The 14416-nt window shown below is 43.4% G+C and overlaps 1 protein-coding gene across 1 annotated transcript in view; it reads left to right on the top strand.

The window, feature by feature from the left end:
- The first annotated feature begins 2106 nt into the window (after positions 1–2106).
- LOC105476103 (syndecan 2) overlaps positions 2107–14416 on the top strand; it is a 116302-nt gene continuing 103992 nt past the window's right edge. The window contains exon 1 of the mRNA XM_011731763.2: positions 2107–2611. Within this exon, the coding sequence (XP_011730065.1) occupies positions 2552–2611 (60 nt within the window). The 5' untranslated portion in view covers positions 2107–2551. The remainder of the gene's footprint in view (positions 2612–14416) is intronic.

Raw genomic sequence — 14416 nt, 5'->3', positions numbered from 1 at the left:
CGCGAAACTCTTCAACTCACAAAGACTCCATCTTAAAAATAAGGGCACTAGGCTGGTGGCTCATGTCTGTAATCCCAGCACTTTGGGAGGCTAAGGCAGGCAGATCATTTGAGCCCAAGAGTTTGAGACCAGCCTGGGCAACAATGGAAAACCCTGTCTCTATAAAAGAACACAAAAATTAGCTGGTGTGGTGGCCTGTGCCTGTAGTCCCAGCTACTTGGTAGGCTGAGGTGGGAGGATTGCTTGAGCCTGGGAGGTCGAGGTTACAGTGAGCTGTGATCACCCCTGCACTCCAGCCTGGGCAAAAGTGAGACCCTGTCTCAAAAAAAAAAAAAAAAAAAAAAAAAAAAAAAAAAAAAAAAAGGCCGTGGTTCATTCTTTCACAAGCTAGGTGGAGCCCACATTGGCACAGGTGCCAGCTACAGTGTGGAATCAGAAGCATCATCTGATGTTACAACTTCTGGCCTCTTGCTCTTTTTCTTCTTTCTCCTTTGCCTACTCTTCTATTTCTCCATATTACCTTTTTGGTTGCCAATGCCTTAGATTTGCTCATGAGCGTTTGTAGTTTGGTAGTTGGCACACAAAACCAAAGGACTAAGTGTCTCCAAGTTTGAGTTGTAATTCTCCAGTTAAATTTCTTTCTTTGAGATTTATTACAGTAATAGGTTACTAAGACATAATTCTCACTTAGGGTATGACTGTATTTTTTTCTAATACTGAGTTGAAAAATTATCATGGCCTCATATCTATATATCTACATCTGTGTATTTTAAAGGCTCACAACTCTTATACTGTACAAATTGAGCTTTAGAGCAAAATTTATTCAAGATAATATTTATCATGTGTCTTTATGTACCAGGAATGAGAATACAGTGGTGAACAGACAGAAAAGTCTCTGGTTTCCTGTAGTGGGCATGCTAGGAGCAGAATGGCTTCATAATTCATTTACTCCGTAAGTCGGAGAAAAATGATGGTACAAACTGGAAGGGATTGTGTGTAAAATTTGTGACAGTAAGAAAAAGAAAAGAAACTGGAAGGGAATAGGCATTTGCCATGTTCTATAATATGCCACAGACATTGAATTGAAAGGAAAAAATAACCTTGTAACAAAATATTTCATGTCAGTTACTTCCATTTAGGAAATACATGTTCATTATTTTTTTCAAACTAGGAATTACTTTATCCCTCTTTTCTTTGAAGTTATCTTAAATCTGTTATTATTCAGGGTCTCTATCCAACTTCTTATCAAATTACCCTATTTGTAGCTTCCAAACGTTAACATCTCTCTGCTGAAATGGAGCCTATAAAAAGCCTTAGGGGCATAAACTGTGTGTGAGGCAGAAATGGTATTTAAGCCCTTAATGAAGTTAAGAGCTTTCAAACTGTTGCACTTTGGGTTTACAGGATCCTTCTTCCATGTCCCTTTTTTTGGGGGGTGCGGGAGGATTTGGGAGAGTGGGGAATACTCTCACTACATATTTATTACATTTATTATCTTCTCTTTTAAAATGCAATTTTCACGAACTGGCGATTTATGAAAACTTCACATTGCTTGAAGGCATCTTACACTTTTTTTTTCCCTCTCAACTCACAAGGCAGTTTCTTTCTACTGGTCGAATTCTCAAGGCAGAAAAGCTACATATGTCTCTCGTTTCTTCACTAATTGTTCTCTAGAAAAGGGAAAGTGAAGAAGAGAACGAGAAAAGAAAACAGGGAAGAAAAGAGCATAGAGAAGGAGAGAGGAAAAGTGGGGAGAGAAGGGAAGAAAGGGAGCGAGAAAACGCAGGAGCCCTGGTTTGCCGATGAGCAGACCCGGCGCAGCCACAGCGCGGAGCTGCGGCGCCCACTGGTCCTCGGAGCTGCCAATCGGCGTGTAATCCTGTAGGAATTTCTCCCGGGTTTATCTGGGAGTCACACTGCCGCCTCCTCTCCCCAATAGCCCAGGGGAGCCCGGAGAAGCAGGCTCGGGAGGGAGGGAGGGAGGGAGGGACGGAGCCGGAGGAAAAGAAGAGGAGAAGGAGGAGGACCCGGGGAGGGAGGCGCGGTGCGGGAGGAGGAGGGGCGCAGCCGCGGAGCCAGTGGCCCCGCTCGGACGCGCTGCTCTCCAGATACTCCCGGAGCTCCAGCCGCGCGGATCGCGCGCCCCCGTCGCTCTGCCCCCAAACTTATGCCGCAGCTCCCTTTCAAGCCAGCGAATTTATTCCTTAAAACCAGAAACTGAACCTCGGCACGGGAAAGGAGTCCGCGGAGGAGCAAAACCACAGCAGAGCAAGGAGAGCTTCAGAGAGCAGCCTGCCGGAGCACCAACTCCGTGTCGGGAGTGCAGAAACCAACAAGTGAGAGGGCGCCGCGTTCCCGGGGCGCAGCTGCGGGCGGCGGGAGCAGGCGCAGGAGGAGGAAGCGAGCGCCCCCGGTCCCCGAGCCCGAGCCGCAGTCGCTGCGGCTACTCTGCTGCCGATTCCTGTGCGCGGGCTGCGCCGAGCGCTGGGCAGGAGGCTTCGTTTCGCCCTGGTTGCAAGCGGCTGCTGCGAGCAGCCGGTCCCTGGGGAATATGCGGCGCGCGTGGATCCTGCTCACCTTGGGCTTGGTGGCCTGCGTGTCGGCGGAATCGGTGAGTGGGCCAGGCGGGGCACGCGCGCGCCGTTTAGGGTGTTCGAACCTACAAGAGGAGCCTGCGGGGAATAGGGGAGCGCCACCTGGGGAACCCCCAGCCCCCACTGTACACCGGAGATAACACTGGGACAAATGCGCTCGCCGGGTCACCCTTTCCCCCTCTTCCCTTCCGCAGAAAAGCGCTGCTCGCTGGCGTTGCCCCACGGTCCGCGGGAATGGGGGCACGAGAATTGCAGTTTGTTCTAATCGCAGAGGCCCCCGAAGTCACTCCCAACTTCTTCGCCCTCGGCTGGTGTTGCTGCGTGGTCCGGGAAGGACGGAGGGGAAAGGGTGGCAGGAGGGGGGAGCCTGGGTCGGGCCCGCGAGGGAACGGCTCTGCTTCGCGCGCTCGTCGAGACCAGGGATGACTTGGAAACTTTGGGGTCCCTTCCTCCGTACACCATCCCTCCACGCCAGCTTTCCTGCTTGACTGCGTGCAAGTTCTGGGGAGATGGGGGCCAGATTTAAGAGACCCGCGAGTGTTCAGAGATAAAAGTTTGCAAAAGTTCTTTTGTTTGATGCTCCCTGCGGCTAGGGCGAGGTAACCCACACTACGTGGAATCGCAGTCCGCGGTCCCGCATGGGGACACTGGAGGATGCACGGAACGCGTCCGAAAATGCTGGGACGCCGGCCACTGGATTCCCAGTCCTGCAGCGACCCCCTCCTCGTTGAGGGGCGGAGGTTAGACCGCGGGGCGTCAGGGGCAGGAGGACATTTTCATAGGAGTTGCATGGGAGTGCGGCAAGCAGGGCGAGGCGGGGTACGTGTGACACGGCTCTTGGCTTCGGGTCGCCTGGCCGCTCGGGGACAGAGGCTTCCCTTCCGCCACGCTAGCCCTTTCTGGCCCTGGCGGGGCGCTTCTGGGGCCGGGAGGAGTCTCGTCTCCGGCGGGGCGCCTGCGGGCACCCAGCTTCCCTCCCCCGCTCTGGCAGTGGGAACTTGATTTCTCCTTTTGGTCGCGCTTCGGGGGCTGGAGCTTGTTTTCCCACGTCGCCCAATGAGCGCCCTCTAAAGGGAACTGCCTCCTTGGCCTCCTCTAGTCCTCGGCTGCCTCTACCTGGGCGCCAGGAGCTGCTCTGTCGGGCCAGGTGGAAGCTTGAGCACCCCAGATTTCGTCTGCAGCCTCAGTGCTCTCTGGGGTCTCAGGAGTGCCGCTGTTTCTGGCCCTTCTGGTTCCCCACGTCCTCGCCCCTTTGCCGTTTAATAACGTGTCAATTTCTAATTAACTGAATTGTCTCTTCAAAGACAATTTATATCATCTTAAGGTCTTTTAGGTGATTTTACAAGTTTGAGTCTCCCCCCTCCCCTTTTTTTGTGCTGAGGCTAATTTAGGACTGGGAAACCTCTTTGGCATCGAGCAGCAGATGGACATTTTTAATCAGTGTGGGAGCCTGTGTGTGTGCTAGCAGATCCCCATACATTCTTTGTGGTTGGAGAGCATGTAGAATTGGAAACTGTACAGATTACATGAGTATTTTGGGTGCTCAGGTTGTAAAATAGAACTCCGAGCCTTATCAGTGTTTCCCTTTGGCAGATGATGGTTTAATCCATTGGTATTAGGTATCTTCCAACCGGTTATGGTGAACTTTGGCTCTTTGTACACCAAAAGGCAGCAGTTCTCTTGTTTATTTCAGATAAACGTTGTTGCTCATGTTGTTGCAAAACAGGGCAAAGGGACTTCATGTAATAAATTTCAAGAGCCTTCCTAAAAAAAATGCACATGGTTAAGGAGGACCTTTTTTTTTGCTGAGTCTTATTCAGGGATTTGCTAGGAAATCTTACTGTTTTGGGATTCTGGAGAAAGAATGTTTCTGTCTTCTGCTACTCTGGGTTTTTGCGTAAATCTAGCAGTGCTCCTTAAGGAAGTTTTTTGGCCGAACTATATATCGGTTCTCCCCGGTGACAGCTTTCCCCTGAACTGTGTGTGTTTGGGGTTCTAATATTTCTCAGTTAGAACCAGAACTGGATGCTTTCCGAGTGAACTGCTTCATTGTGATAGACACTGTTTTCAGTAATTGGAAAATCATCCAAAAAGGGTGATTAGATATTTATAAAATGTCAACTTGGAGACTAGCAGAGAATCTTTGTTAGGCAGTGAGTCAGTCTTTCTAAATAGAAGCCGTTTCAAGGCCCAGAATGGCTAACAGTCCATTTAAATTACTTTTCGGTCTCTGTTTGTTTCATGTATAGCAACAAAGATATAAATGAAGTCAAAAGACTGAATTTAAAAAAATTTAGCAATTACAGAATATTATTTCCAGCACTTTGCATTTTATTTTGAAAACTGCAACTGTTTCCTGGGATTTAGAAGTAGTGATTTGGGTTTAAAGCCTCCCTTTAAAAGGAAGAAAGGAAAACTGCCTACAGTTAGTGAATTATTGAGTTTTATACTTAGCTCTGGGGGGAAAAAAGAGGTTCTCAGGAACTAAGGCTCAAAACTGCCTATGAAAAGGAACTGGTAGCTGTTCCTTTATGGATCCTGGAGACAGCTGGGAAATCCTGTTCCTAGTGATCCATTCATACTTTCCACTGGCAGGTTAGGACTTTCACTGTGGAACACCAGGCAAGGGGAAAATCTGACTGAGTGTGGCAATAGTGATATGCTGCTGGTTTTCTGTCCATTTTGTACATGACTGTTTATCTTTAGAAATAATATATTGCAGACTGCTATAAACACATAATTTGAACTGGAAATATGTTCAAGAAAAGGAAATGTTTTGAACTGGAGGAATTTTATAAACATTCTTAGATGTCTGTAAATTAAAAGAAACTGTCAAGTCATTTGGACTCATGCATTATCTCCTGGTGTATTATGAAAGGCAGGCTCTGGAAAGTTTACATTAGAAGGGTAACTAAAATCGAAATCATGTAACTGTTTGCAGTTCTTTAGAAAATATAGTTTGGCTGTTTTATGAGTGAAACAAATTGCTTTTGCTAGGAAATTTTATAAAAACGAGGGCTCTTTCTTAGTTGGGTGTTAGCAGAAGGAGGATGTCATTTAAGAAGGAAAGATCTTAAAAGATCAGGCTTGTAGAAAACGGATGTCTGAGAAGCAATTTGGGCATGCCCTTCAGCTCCTGCCTCTAGGACCTGATATGTCTAGTTTTGATGGTAACCACCCTTCGACGGGTAGCCTACCAGAGACTGTGTAATATGATGACTTAAATGGCGCCTTGAATAGTCATTAGTTTGGAAAGGATTTCAAAAGGTAAACTAGTTTGTTCCCTGGGTGGAACTAGTTTTCAAGTCTCCAAAAGCCCCCGGAGACCTGACTGGCCAGCTAGAGGTGGCTTGGAGTCTCCACTGGTTGGCAAGGCCCCTGAAGCTGACCCAGTCACACAGAGCCCCACCAGCCCTGTCATTAAGGTTTAGAGCGAGTCCAGTCAAGCCACTGTGCTGTTGGCATACCTGCTGGTGGGGATCCAGTTGTCCTGTGAGGAATGCCATCCGAGTTTAGATTCTCACTAGATTGCCCTTCTTCCGTTGCCAAAAATCAAACTAGAAGATTTTGCCCATCCTTTTCTTCTTCCCAAGGCCCAAGGGTGCATTGCAGAATCTCAAAACCACTGAATTCTTTTCAAGGACTAGAGGCCAAAATAAAGTCTTAGAGAAAAGCCAGAAGTAATGAAGAAGAATCTTTGGTAAAACCGATGTACTCTTATTTAACTTTTTTAGTCAACTGTGCCAGTGCTATCATTTTCATCCTAGTCATTTGGATTTAAATCTTGAAGAAACCCTGGACTCATTCATCTTTGTTGGTTTCCTTGTCCAGTCTGCCTGTAAGTCCAGCTGTGCATTCATTCTGCAAATATTTATTTCGTTCCTACTAGGAGCTTGAGGTAAAGCAGTGAGCAAACCAGACAAATATCCCCTTGCCTTCTTGGAGCTTGCGTTCTAGTGATCTTTCCGTTCATTTTTTCATGCCTTCAGTGGCCAGCATGAAACTTCCGCAGGAGATCCAACCGACCCCAGAATGCCCTGGCCCATGGGAACCTGCACTTAAATATGCAGCGTCAACAGTTGTTTACCCAGCTCCAGACCTGAGCTCAGCACTGCAAAGGGGTCAGGGGTTTGGAAACGTGGTCTCTTCCCGCAGCGCTAATCTTTTTTTTTTTTTTTTTTTTTTTTCCTCTTGAGATGGAGTCTCGCTCTGTCACCCAGGCTGGAGTGCAATGGCATGATCTTGGCTCACTGCAACTGCCACCTCCCAGGTTCAAGCAGGTCTCCTGTCTCAGCCTCCCGAGTAGCACTACCAGCACGTGCCACCGCACCTGGCTAATTTTTGTATTTTTAGTAGAGATGGGGTTTTAGCTGGTCAGGCTGGTCTCCAACTCCTGACCTCAGCTGATCCACCCGCCTCGGCCACCCAAAGTGCTGGGATTACAGGCGTGAGCCACCATGCTTGGCCATTGGTCTCTTCCTGCAGCACTAATTTTGATGGGGGAGAAAATTTCTTTCAAATGAAGAGCTTTCCCTTCTTTTTTTCTTCCTTGGGGGCTTGCCAGCTTGTGCTTCTATGTCAGTAGCCTTGTAGTTGCCAGTCCTGGCCCAGACACTTGCATGCAGTTTGGTTTGTCCTCCACCACTTTGATCATGTTGCCCATGGTCTAGACACCTCTGTCCTTGTTATCATGGCATATAGTCTGTATGCCTCTGCTGGATTTACAAGCGGCTCCATAATAGCTTTCCTTTCTAGTTACCCCCTTGATTGCTTTCCATCACGTCTCTCAGCCCTGGCCCATTGGTATCACTATCATGAACGCTCCCTGGACATTGCTACCTTTTCAGTGTTTCTCCTTTTAAGTGCTACTGATTCAGTGCAAGCTCCAAATACCTTTTCATGGCTGATCCAGCCCTGTTGCTTTTAATCCTTCTGTAAGTAGCAAGGCATACTGATGATCAGAATCATTGGAAGTACGTGAAAATGCAGATTTCAGGCCTTCTCTCAGACTTACACAATCAGAAGCCTGAATGGGGGTGGGAGTCTGGGGGAATCTGTATTTTTTATAAAGCAACTGAGATGATTCTAATGAATCAGACTAATTTGGAAATTGCTGGTCTAGATGACAGCATCACCCCTTAATTATGTGCTATTCTGTGTTACTACTAGGGTTTTCAGCAGTAGCTGGGCTTAGTCTGCAAAGGGCTTGGGCTTGGGAGGTGGACAAGTATGGGTTCAGATGCTGGTACCTTGCCACTTAATGTGTCAGAACTTGGACAGTATATTAAAGCTCTGAGTCACTTAAAAAAGTGGGTGTGTGTGTGTGTGTGTGTGTAAATTGGACCTAAGAATGCCTTTATAACTTGACTGTTGTGAAGATGAAATGAAGGGAGCATATGAATGGTGCTTGAGGCACAGAAGATAGGAAAATTTTTTTTCTTCCTGTCTTGGCCTCTTTTTTTTTTTTTGGCAATGAAATGAATGAAATGAGGGAGCCATGTCAGATGTTCTTACCTCTCTGACATTCTAAAGAGGTGAATTTTGTTTCCCATCAAGATCAGTGCTATGGGAAGAAACCATGTTTCCAAACCTCCTACCCCTGTGCGGTGCTGAGCTCAGGTCAGGAGCTGGGTAAACACCTGTTGATGCTGCACGTTGAAGTGCAGGTACCCATGGGCCAGGGCATCTTGGGGTTGGTTGGCACTCCTGCAGAAGTTTCATGCTGACCACTGAAGGCATTATGGTTCAGGCGTCAACTGAATACACCAGCCCCCAGTGGACCTGGGCTGGTTGTCCAGTTTTGATGCCTCTGCACTCAATGTCATCAACATTGCAGGGTTGGTGTCAAGAATGAAGAAGACATTGATGTAACGTCCTGACACATCAGCTGTGCACAATCAACATCCTCCTCCTCTTTCCTGTGGCTGTGCTGAGATTCCAGCACATGGGAAGGAGAGAGTTAAAATTTAATCTGTATCATGTGTTGGTATGCTGTTGGTCATTTAGAATGCGGTGGCAGGGGTAGTGAGTATATTTTGGGGATCTGGGGGCAGAAAAAGGGAGTATTTTTATTTTTTAAGAGTGGAAATGTAGCCTGGCGAGGTGTCTCATGCCTGTAATCCCAGCACTTTGGGAGGCTGAGGTGGGCCGATCACCTGAGGTCAGGAGTTCGAGACCAGCCTGGCCAACATGATGAAACCCCATCTCTACTAAAAATATAAAAATTAGTCGGGCGTGGTGGTGGGCACCTGTAATCCCAGCTACTTGGGAGGCTGAGGCAGGAGAATTGCTTGAACACAGGAGACGGAGGATGCAGTGAGCCGAGATCATGCCATTGCACTCCAGCCTGGGTGACAGAGTGAGACTCCATCTCAAAAAAAAAAAAAAAAAAGAGTGGAAATGCATGAAATTTCTTCTTTTAGCCACTTGGGCTTTAGGTCTTACTATTAAAAATCTCGATTGCATTGTGATAAGTCTGTTTCTAGGGCAGCATTAGCTTTAGCAACAGGGATAGAGGGAGGGGTGAATGCCTCTGAATAGGAGAGGACACTGTTGAAATAGAATTGTGAATGTCTGTTTTTCTCGAGTATCTCAAAGAATTGGTAGGAGTGGGAGAAGGGAGAAGCCTTGAAATCTTTGGAGATTTTCCATTTGCATTTCACATCAGCAGAATGAAGCCAACGAGTATGCAGCTTGTGGTGTGATAGTCAATGCATAGTTTCAGAAAAATGGAAAAATGTTATTAAAGACGTTTTCATAGTTTTTTTTCTGCACCATTCAATCTATTTTGTGAAAAATGTCACAAAGACTCAGTAAATATGCTCTCTACAAAGCATTTTGGTGTTTTTTTTTTTTTTTTTATGATTACACAGGTATATTCAATACAAGTAACCGTAATATTTAAGGAGTATGTGCAATTAATATAATGTAGTCTCATGGTAAGAATGACACATGGGACAAGATACACAATTGTTAAAGGAAAATTATTTTTTTAAGGGAAAAGTTAAATATGTTTTTTTTTGTTTGTTTGTTTGAGACACAGTCTTACTCTGTCACCCAGGCTGGAGTGCAGTGGCATAAATGAGGCTCACTGCAACCTCCTCCCACCGTTCAAGTGATTCTCCTGTCTCAGCCTCCCGAGCAGCTGGGATTACAGCGCACACCACCACGCCTGGCTATTTTTTTTTTTTTTTTTTTTGTATTTTTAGTAGAGACAGGGTTTCACCATGTTGGCCAGGCTGATCTCAAACTCCTAACCTCAACTGATCTGCTTACCTCAGCCTCCCAAAGTGCTGGGATTGCAGACGTGAGCCACTGCACCCAGCCAAGTTAAGTATGTATTTATGTGTGATTTGTTGTTAAATATAATACAGTAGACTAAGTAAAATATTTTAAGTCGAGGCAAAAGCAGGTTTTATACACATGTAATTAACTATCTTAATCCGTATGGGACCTCAGTTTTCCCATCTCTAAAATGATGGAGTTGAATTAGAAGAATTATCTGTCTTTAGTATTTACTTTTTCTGCATTTTAGGGTGTGGTAGGAGAAATGTTAAGATTAACTTAATAAGTAATTATTAATCCCCTGTCAAATGCTTCTAATTTTATTATTGAAACATGGAATTTATTTCTCTTACAGAAAGGCAAGTAATTTCTAATAGCTCATAGTAACCTGTTACCTTGAACTGAGTATTCATTGTTTATTAGGAGTATATACATTGTCCTGAGTATTCTTGATCTATTTGTATTAGTCTGTTCTCACTCTGCTAGTAAAGACATACCTGAGACAAGGTATTTATAAAGGAAAGATGTTTAATGGACTCACACAGTTGCCAAATGGCTGGGGAGACCTTACAATCATGGCAGAAGGCAAAGGAGAAGCAAAGGCATGTCTTACATGGTGGCAGTCAAGAGAGCTTGTGCAGGGGAACTCCCCTTTATAAAACCACCAGATCTTGTGAGACTTAACTACCACAAGAAAAGTATAGGGGAAACCGTGTCTCAGTTATCTCCACCTGGCCCCACCCTTGAAACATGGGGATTATTACCGTTCAAGGTGAGATTTGGGTGGGCACACAGCCAAACCATATCACTAGTATTGTTTTTTGTATATGTTTTCTGATACAAGCCAGTGTAACATAAAGAACAGCTGAGTGGTAAAAATAACTTTCATTCTAGATAGAAGACAACATGACTTGATATACTGGGGGGCTTTTTAAACCATAAGTCTCATAAAGTGTTTTAGGCTCCTCATATGGTTTCTGGCCTGGATCTCCATTTCCAGAGTGGGGCTTTTAACTGGTGCCTTCCATTTGGTCCCTCTCTAGAGCACTTGAGCCTGGTCTGAGTACTGTGCAGTCCACAAGCAAGAATCTAAATGAGCAGACTATGGTAGTGTTGCCTAGGTTTGGATACACTTACTATGTATCCTTGGGCAAGTTTCTTAACCTTTCTGGGCTCAGTTTTCTCATCTGTAAAATTGAATATCCTAAGATAAGTTTTTAGGATTATGTGAGACACAATATGTAGGGACTTTTTAGCATAAGGGGAATGTCCTTGCTTTGTGTCACATGCTAGTTATAATTTTTGGCTTTCTGCTTCTCTGAAGAGTAAGAGCTTGGCACACACATTACTTGGTTCATCTGATAAGCTCTAGCCCAGAGAGTCGCTCAGCATATGCATGGTAGAGCCTACTTTTTCATAACTGGGGCTTTCTTCTTGTCTTGGGGTAGACTAGTTATATGCTGAGATATTGGGAATATGTTTGTAGTCAGCTTTTCTCTAAAAGTGGATGATGTGAGAAAATACGCCATTTATTATTTGTGGCTGATGAAAGGTTCCTTATAGGGACAGGACAAATCCATGTTAAGATGTGGAAAACTCATCTTTTCCAGTAATTTTACCTCCACAAATCTGTCCAAAGGAAATCATTACCAGGTAAATAGTGTTTAATGTGTTTGTTAAAGCCTTACTTATAATAGCTAAAGAAAAAAAAAAGGAAACAACCCGAGTGTACAATAATAGAGTAATTGTTAAATAAGATTCTAATTTAGACACTGAATATCATGTGGCCATTAAAGATTTATTTGAAGGGTATTTATAACTTAGCAACTATAGTACACAAAAAGTTGGATATAAAACTATGTACAGTGAGACCTTGGTTATATTTTAAAAGGTGTGCGTGTGTGTATAAAGATAATGTATATATACAAATCCATACATGTCATAGAACTGTGTAGATACACATACACAAACACACACAGCATGAATACAAGTAAAACTAGGAAAATCAGAATAAGATTGGTAGATCGTATCGATATCAATATCCTTGTTGTGATGTTTACTGTAGTTTTATAAACGTTACCATTGGGGGAAACTAGGAAGGGGCACAAGAGAGCTTTCTATTATTCTTACACTGTGTTTGCGTCTACAGTTATCTCAACAAAAATTTCAATTAAAAAATGGCACCAGAGCTAGATTGTTGTTCAAGTAAGTTCTACTGATCCTTCAGAGAAAGATATGTTATAAAGCTCAGAGAATGACAGAAGGCTGTTCCTTCTCATTTTAGGAGGTTATCATCACTCTATGTCAAAACCAGACAAGAAAAGCAGAAAAAACAAACCTATAGCCAGTGTCATTTATATTAGATGTCAGAATTTTAAATAGAGTATTATCAAATTGAATAGAGCAGTTTATTAAAAGAATAATGATGAGCCCAAGTGGGATTTTTCCAAGGACAGTTTCAGCATCAGAAAAGCAATGCAGGTATTAACAGTTTAAGGCAGATAACAATATGATAATCTCAACAGATGCAGAAAAAGCATCTGATGAAAGTACGTGTGAAAGTATTAATATAAAGGTCCCCAAATTCTGGTTAACTGAAGGCATATTATATTTGGCTAGTACATCTGTGCTTAGGACTCAATTCACTTGACATGTTTAGGAACCAAAAGGCCTGTGTTTACAAAGTCGTTAGGCAACAGTCTCTAGTTGCATGAGTGACAGGTGTGTGACAACCAGTAAAGGATGGGCTGTGACATATATAGATTCTAATTCATATGGAGTTGTTCTAGCATTGGCCAGGTTCACTGTATACTCTACCAAATTAAGACAATGCAGGAGATGGTTTTGAATGTTTTAGAATCAGATAAATCGGGGTTCAGTTTCTGGTATTACCACTTAAAAGCCATGTGGCCTTAAAAGCCATGAGAAGTCTCTTATCATCTCCAAGCTTGTTTCTTCAGTGTGAAACTGGGATTAGAATATTTTGCTTTTTGTTTATTTTGAAGATTAGCCTCAATAGTGACTAAAATCTTCTAACACAAAGCCTGACCTATAGTAGGTGATTTAAACCTGTTGGTTTCTCTTTTCTTCCATCTTTAAGTTTTGTGATTCTGCGTTACATGTTTATGTATGAATATATATGCATGTGTTTTGTGTTTCTCACTTGCATCCTGACTTGACAATATGGGACATATATTTTCACAAATTTAGAACTGGTTTATTTTTAATCAGGAAAGTTACAATGCTTAATTATATTTTGTATTTCCTCCATCACACATATTTCCTGAATAATACTTACCTAAAACTTGCATACAAGTTGGAAATTTAGTTAAGACGGGAAAATCTTTGGTAGTACTTGTGATTATAATTAAAATACTTAAAGAAGGTCAGCATCGGAACCCTAATTATTTTTATTATTTTTATTTTATTTTTTTTGAGACAGTGTCTCTCTCTGTTGCCCAGGCTGGAGTGCAGTGGTGTGATCTCAGCTCACTGCAGCCTCTGCCTCCCAGGTTCAAGCGATTCTCCTGCCTCAGCCTCCTGAGTAGCTGGGACTACAGAGGCGCGCACCACCACGCCCGGCTAATTTTTGTATTTTTAGTAGAGACAGGGTTTCACCATGTTGGCCAGGATGGTCTCCATCTCCTGACCTCATGATCTGCCTGCCTTGGCCTCCCAAAGTGCTGGGATTACAGGCATGAACCACTGCACCCAGCCTGGAACCCTAATTTTTAAACACTGTTTTATATAAATTTACTATTGAATTAAAATCTTAACTTCATTTATATCCCACTTCTGAACTCGCTTAATTAGGAGTGGTGTTTTGATTTGATTATTAGATTTGATTAGATTTTGTGATTATGCTGATTAGTTATTAAGTTTTGTACTTGATAAATCAGTTTAACAATGGACACACATTACTGTAAGCCAGTGAAGAACAAAACTCTTTGTTGGTCCTGCAAGTTAAAAAGAAATTATGACATGGTACCCACCTTGTAGTAACTACTATCTACCTTATGATTATCTAGAGAATTGAAAATGAGTTGGGCCAATACTTAACATATGTGTTATATGTAAAATATGCATCAGTTTTCGTTGAATCTGGTTGGGCATTTATACAATCAAAATTGCCAAAAAACCACAATGGAGAATAAGAAGAGCCCCTTGTAGAAGATAAGTCACTGGTCTCCTGGAAAAGCAAAACCTTCCTGAAACCTTCCTTGAAGTGGCACAGTACGTTGGAGAAAAATGAGAATTCTGTTGATGACTTGGAGACACTTGATTTTCATATGTTTCTCTTTTTCCCAATCTTCTCTTCAAAGAAAGACTTCCAAATGGTAAAATGCGCAAAAGGTAGAGAGAGTAAGAAATTGTTTAGAACCTGAATGATCTGTTGATAGTTCTATCAGGGGACAAAGTAACCTTATGTTTCAACCAGTCTGATTCTCCATATTCTTTAAACTTTGGGCTCTTCAGAGTGAGAGCTGGGTCTTTGTATATATTATATGTAATCAGGTAAAAAATATATATTTATAATA

The sequence above is a fragment of the Macaca nemestrina genome, chromosome 8 (assembly GCF_043159975.1).
Source record: "Macaca nemestrina isolate mMacNem1 chromosome 8, mMacNem.hap1, whole genome shotgun sequence".
NCBI classification, from domain to species: Eukaryota; Metazoa; Chordata; class Mammalia; order Primates; family Cercopithecidae; genus Macaca; species Macaca nemestrina.
The sequence above is the reverse complement of the archived record's forward strand: the minus strand, read 5'-3'. Positions and strand labels throughout refer to the sequence as shown.